Source organism: Eriocheir sinensis, chromosome 20 (genome assembly GCF_024679095.1).
Source record: "Eriocheir sinensis breed Jianghai 21 chromosome 20, ASM2467909v1, whole genome shotgun sequence".
In the NCBI taxonomy this organism is placed as follows: domain Eukaryota; kingdom Metazoa; phylum Arthropoda; class Malacostraca; order Decapoda; family Varunidae; genus Eriocheir; species Eriocheir sinensis.
The window spans coordinates 18,719,717-18,726,562 of NC_066528.1; the positions used below are offsets into that span (position 1 = coordinate 18,719,717).

The 6,846-nt window shown below is 45.1% G+C and overlaps 1 protein-coding gene across 1 annotated transcript; it reads left to right on the forward strand.

The window, feature by feature from the left end:
• The first annotated feature begins 424 nt into the window (after positions 1-424).
• LOC127001335 (box C/D snoRNA protein 1-like) lies at positions 425-6,096 on the forward strand. The gene is made up of 3 exons (XM_050865828.1): positions 425-908; positions 2,143-2,367; positions 3,807-6,096. The coding sequence occupies exons 1-3, from the start codon at positions 673-675 to the stop codon at positions 4,261-4,263; spliced, it is 918 nt and encodes a 305-aa protein (XP_050721785.1). The 5' UTR covers positions 425-672; the 3' UTR covers positions 4,264-6,096.
• The last annotated feature ends 750 nt before the right edge of the window (positions 6,097-6,846 follow it).

The window sequence follows — 6,846 nt, forward strand, 5'->3', positions numbered from 1 at the left end:
CAGGTGCCCCACAAGGCACCGTTCTAGGCCCCCTTCTTTTCCTCCTGTACATTAACGATCTTCCATCATCACCACAACGCACCATCACTAACAATTACACCTGATTCACTTTCCTCCCCTGCACACTCGGCTCCCTCGTCCCCCCAACAGCCAACACAAATATGCGTGTTATGCACCTGCAAGGCGCCCTGCGCATCAGATCCAGATCCAGATTTTTCTGCTGTCAAAACGGAAAAAGTGAGACTTTTGTCCCAGTTTTTACTTTCTCAGAAAGTGGACGTTTTACCAGAGTAGGAGGGGGGGTGTCTTCTGACCCACTGACCTCCCCCAGGGTACGGCCCCGTCATGTGGGTGACGAGTGGAATGAATTAGACTATTATTAGAGAGTAACCTTTACGGAGACATCCGTAGCCAAGACCAAGACCAAATCTCCCAAACAATAACAAACCAGCGTGGTGGCGAGGACACGCTCCGCTCTCACAGGAGGCAGCGCTGGAGGACCTGGCCCGACCTGCCGGCGGCGACACCCTCAGCCCCTACACTGCCTGCCACGCCCTCAGGTGTACACAGACTTCCCTTCAGAAGTTCCGGCAACTCGACAGGACCAACAACACCCGCTATCACTGACGGAGCTCCCCTGAAACACTCCAAAAGACAACCACCACCACCGCCATGGCCACAGCCACAGGGGAGAATCAGGAGGCCCCAGCAGCCCCCGCCAAGCCCCGGGTGTGCGGTACGTGCGGGGCAGCGGCCAGGTACACGTGCCCGGGGTGCGGCGTGCGGACGTGCTCCCTGCCGTGCGTACAGGCCCACAAGGAGGCCAGCGGGTGCACGGGCGTGAGGGACAGGACGAAGTTGGTGTTCAAGGAGGATATGGACAACCTCACCCTCCTCAGCGACTACAGGTGAGACAAAAAGGTCACTGTGATTTAACCCTATACCAGCAGGGATCATGTTTCTTAATGGTCCCTCTAAGTGAGAAAAATGAGAAAAAATCACCCCTCACACAAACCATTTCATAATATATATCAAAGCATTTGTGATCAGATTATGTATCATCTATTTTGGGGGGTTAAAATTATGGCACAAATTTGGCCTGTCACTGCTACACGGTAAAGCCTCAAATTTGGCCCATTGCTGCTACACGGTAAAGCCTCAAATTTGGCCCATCGCTGCTACACGGTAAAGCCTCAAATTTGGCCCGTCGCTGCTACACGGTAAAGCCTCAAATTTGGCCCGTCGCTTCTACACGGTAAAGCCTCAAATTTGGCCCGTCGCTGCTACCGGGTTAAAAAAAATCAGTCTTACTAACACTTGTGCATGAAAATAATAATAATATATAATAATTCTTTCACTTGTTCGGAAAATAAAATAGTTCCTGCCTTGTTTTATTAGTGTTTATCTGGAATGACACCCAATGTAGTCCACTGGCTGACATTGTTTTTCCTGATAGATTTTCCGATACCCTTCACCCCTGTCCACCCAACAGTGAATGGGTGCCAGGTATTAATCAGGGGTTGTGTCCCGTCTCCTTGGATCTATTCCCTTCTATAATTCCTTCCCCTTCTGTCTCTCTCCGGCATATGACCACAGATGTTGCGCCGACTAAACGAAACTTTCCAACTTCCTCATAGATTGTAATGTAAAATTTTATAAGTATGCCGACCAACCGCTAGTGACAACAGCCAACGGTTCATTGCAAAGCATGCCATGAACTTAACTGTTATCAATTAATTAACCAAACCTAACCTGACCAAATCTGGCCTGTGCTCACTGACAAAATGCGATAAATAGATATAAATCCCTTACTATATCCCCCTAGATCATAGTTTTAGGAATTAATATCTTATGAATGAGTGATCTGCAATGGTAAAGCAATATGACAGTGTATTGTAGCTTTGTGCACAGAGTTCTTCATATAGCACAAAGATGTCCTGCACAGGAAGATGAGCATAATTTCAAAACGTTCCTGAATTTAATATGAAATGAGCATTCTGCAAAGTACTACTAATTTTTTGATAAATAAACAGCAAATTAAGCATCGATGGGTCACTCTATTATGGTGATCGATTACCATTTTAGTGAAGATTATTGACTTTTTTTCAAATTCATCAAATTCATTCCAACCTTCACCCGCAGGTTCCTGGAGGAGGTTGACAACTTGCTGGAGGACAACACGAGGCACCAGCTGCACCGCATGGCCAAGAGGCGGCGGCCCGATGAGCGGCCGTCCCTGCCCCCACACCTACAGCGTCTGCAGGCCCAGGCAGCGCAGCGCGGCACCACACTCAAGTTCATGCCAGTCTTCTTCTCCAACCACCGACACAACTCCACGCGATACCAGTTCAAGGAGGGGATCATAAGGTGTGCACTGAGATATTTCTTTTCCTTATTGTGGAGGGTGAACGTATACACTGAATAGAAGCTGTTTTTAGGCTTGGGGATGAATTTGGTGTGCATGAAGTAAGAATGGTATGTTAGTTTATTTTAGTAATGTAGTTTTGTGAAGATAATCTAAACATAATTACAAATAAGGGATTAGCTCCATCATGGTGTGTACGTTAGACTCTGGAAATGAGACATCGTATCCTTTAACCCAGTAGCAGCGACGGGCCAAATTTGTGGCTTTACCTTGTAGCAGCGACGGGCCAAATTTGTGGCTTTACCGTGTAGCAGCGATGGGCCAAATTTGTGGCTTTACCTTGTAGCAGCGACGGGCCAAATTTGTGGCTTTACCTTGTAGCAGTGATGGGCCAAATTTGTGGCTTTACCTTGTAGCAGCGACGGGCCAAATTTGTGGCTTTACCTTGTAGCAGTGACGGGCCAAATTTGTGGCTTTACCTTGTAGCAGCAACGGACCAAATTTGTGGCTTTACCTTGTTGCAGTGACGGGCCAAATTTGTGGCTTTACCTTGTAGCAGTGACGGGCCAAATTTGTGGCTTTACCTTGTAGCAGTGACGGGCCAAATTTGTGGCTTTACCTTGTAGCAGCGACGGGCCAAATTTGTGCCATGATATAAACCCCCAAAAATAAATGATACGTAAACTGATCACAAATGCTTTGATATATATTATGAAATGGTTTGTGTGAGTGATGATTTTTTTTCTCATTTTTCTCACTTAGAGGGACCATTAAGAAACATGATCCCCGTTGCTACCATGTTAAAGATACTATGGAATGAGTTCTGATTATGACCTGAGTGGTTTATTTCAGTGATGCAGACCCTTTGTTTATAGATAAATTATATGATACTTTTTCACAAGGACAAATTCGTTTTCACCGGAGAGGAACTATGAAAGTGATAGATTGAATTTATTGCAGAAATTATGCATCCTAATGACTGTTACCACCAGTAGCAAACATTGTGACAACTCTTGACCATTATTCAGGAGGCAGCCACTCTGTTCGGTATTAACTACAGCCGTTTCAAACCCTGGACCCATTGATTAACTAACAGAAGTCTACAATTTTGCCATCCAGTCAGTTTCTGTGTGGATTTTACAGACATCAGGATATTCAGGCAAAATTTGATCTTTCTTCTCCGGCTATGATGATTTATTTACCATGATGAGTGAGACTCCTGATCAAGAGCACGACCAAGGACATTCATTCAATCCAAGGCAGTCAGGATGAGGATAATTTTTACTGTAAAGGAAGCAGCTCAAGGGCAGAAAATAAATGAAAGCAAAAAAGTCTGCCGAGACAAAAAAAAAAAGCCCACTAATGCCATCTGGTGAGCATTATTTTTAGACTCACAGACACAAGGTTTAAGGCCGATAATCACACTGAAACTCTCCTCCAGGTGGCACATCAAATGGATCTTTCACCAGGCGGAAGTCGTTCTCACAGACAGCAGCGTGGACGAGAACACCTCCATCTTTAGGGTCCTGGCTAAGTACATGAACCCAGTGGAGAACAAACTGAGTGCGGAGGACAAGGAAAAACTCGCCTTCTACCACTCGGCCTCCTACAGCCGTGTGAGTGTGCTGATCAAGACAGAAACGGCAGACAAACGGGTCATCTTCCAGGAGCTTGAGCCGTATAAGAATCTCAGGGTTAACTTTGCAAACAAGGTGATCACAGAATACCCAGTGCTGTATATTGTCTTGAAGGACCATCTGGAGTCTTACCTGGAGTACGAGAGTGAGGGGCACGATGATCTCTTCTCCGAGGTTGAGGTGAAGGAGGAGCAGAAGAAGGACGAGTTGAAGTTCTTTGAGGCGGATAGTGATGAGGATGATAATGATGAGTCTGAGTGATGTTGAAGGAAAGGAGAGAGAATGAACTTGTGATGATGTTTGAGTGGTGTCCAATGCAACTCTTTTTGGAGGTTGGAGGAAGGGAGGAATAGAACTTGAACTTTGAATGATATCCCATAAATACTCTATGAATTTTAAAGAGAAGAAGGAATAGATAATTAACTAATGATGATATCCATATGAAATCTCTCCTCAAGTGTTAAAGGAAATGAACTTACATAATATAATTACTCTTGAATGATAAAGAGGAGGAATAGAGAATAAACTAATGATGATATCCAAATGAAATCTCTTCTTGAATGTTGAAGGAAAGGAGGAATAGAGAATGCAATAATGAGAAAGAGTCTGAATGATATACCAAAGTAATCTTATCAGTACATATAACTCTGCTCTTGAATTTGAAAAGAAACCAAAAATAAAGGTTTTGAAGCTCAGCACAGCAAGAAAATACACTTATAAGAATGTGAATGAAAAAAAAAAAATCAGAGTTGGAAGCTGAATAAAGAAAAACTTAATCCTCTCAAAGGTGGGAGAGAATTTGGAACAAGGAAAGGATGATTTAAACCTCAGTAACTTAAGAATACAAAAAGCCTTCTGCCTCAACTTTATGCATCCCAACTAGTTTATTGATAAGACTGACGCAGGACATTCAGACATTTTTTTTTCTTTTTCTTTTACATCTACGCCTATAACGCCGGTAGGCTTCCTTGAGGGGCCTGGATGGTGTTCGGCCCCAGCCCATCATGGCACAGGCAAGTGTTTATAGTGGCGCCATGACAGTTGATCAAGGTCACCCTCCCCCTTCCTGAATAATTTGACAAGATATTCTGCTGAGTTTTATGTTGATGCCCTTGATTCATCATGTTCACTGGATTTATTTCATTTGGTGTAAGTTCAGGGACACACCAGCCAGCAAGGACGAAGCATGTAGAGGGTGTGTGTCTTAATCTCTCTGTTGATTTATGTAAGTCTATATATAGTTGCTGATCCCACCACAAAAGATCTTCTGTCGCAATCGTTCTGTAACATGACATTGAACATTATGTAAGGTGTGTTGAAAACTCCAGGTGTACAGATAAGGACAATTCTGAGTCTTCTGCACCCATTCTGACACAACTCTGAATGACTCGGAAGAAAAATTGCCAGTCTTGAGGATATTAAGTGTGACCTCCTCTGTGGTGCAGTGGTTAGCGTGCCTAGCTACGAATGCGCTGGCCTGAGTTTGAGTCTTGGCCCGGGCAGTCAGCATGCAGCCCACCCAGCTGTTCATTCTCCCTTCCAAGCTGGTCTGTCATGGGTACCCGGGAAAGCCTGGGGAAGGTAGCCGTGGTAACCTGGGTGTTGGCCCAGCCATGCAGATCTGTGAATGTGCTTAAGTAGCCATGGGGATACCTGCTGTGACCAGCAATGTGCTGCTGAGTCTGCAACACAGTAAGATGGTGGGCATTTATGCCGCTGCTCCCCAAAATGAACACTGCCACCTGGCTGCTGGCACCCCCAGGTCTCTGTCTACCAGTCGCTATACATTTCCTGCTAGTCCTCTAGAACTGGGCATGTCCTGCTGCACCACGGCCCACTGGAGGAGGAAGGCCAAGCCACTTGTGTTATATGACATGTGTCGGACAACCTTCAGTAGCTGCTGTAGTTGATGTGAGCCGCCCCAGCACAGCGGTGACCACACCTGCCGACATGACTCACCCCGGCGATCAAGGTGGTTTGATCATGTGAGGAACACATTCAGCGGCAGGCTTAAGGCTCATCTCTATTTACTTTGTAAATACTGTGTAAATACTGATGTGAATGTGCCTAGTATTATATTCTGTTTCTACTTATTGATACTTTTTTATTCTGCTCCCCAACATTATCTTAGTACAGTGGAACCTCAGGTCACGATTGCCTCTCATCATGAACAAACCGTTCACAAACAAATTTTCCAAACAAAAAATGTTTCGGGTGAGGAATGGTGTCTCGAGCCATGAACACGCAAATTGGCAACCTGGTGGGGCAACAATCCGTGATTATCGATGGGAGACCGCCAGTTGCTTGTGATGGGGGAGCCAAGTACTTTCTGCAAACCGAGTACTTCGATTTTGTTTACTCTTCAAAACCGAGTAAACCGAGCACCAAATGATTACTTTGCTCCAGGCGACAGGCAGACAGCAGAGTATACATGGCTGGCTGGGCGGGGGCAGCCGTCATCACCAGGTAGGGGGCCAGGGGGTTGCTAGTGAAGTGTTCAGGTTCATCTCCAATGCAATGCAATGCAATGCAATGCAATGCCAATGCAAGATGGCGCCACTATAAACACTCGCCTGCGCCAGAACGGGCTGGGCCGACCATCAGGCCCCACCTGGAAGAAGCCTTGGGCCGACCATCAGGCCCCACCAGGAAGATGTCTACCGGCGCAATAGGCAACAACGTAAAAAAAATTAAAAAAATAAAAAATAAAAAATTAAAAAAATCTGAGGTCAGGTAACTTTTAAAATAATGGCTGTAACATCCCATGAGAAATTCAAGCAACTAAATTTTCTTCATATTTTCAAAATTACAGTATTTCACTCCTGCTTGAGGTAAAACAGAGAG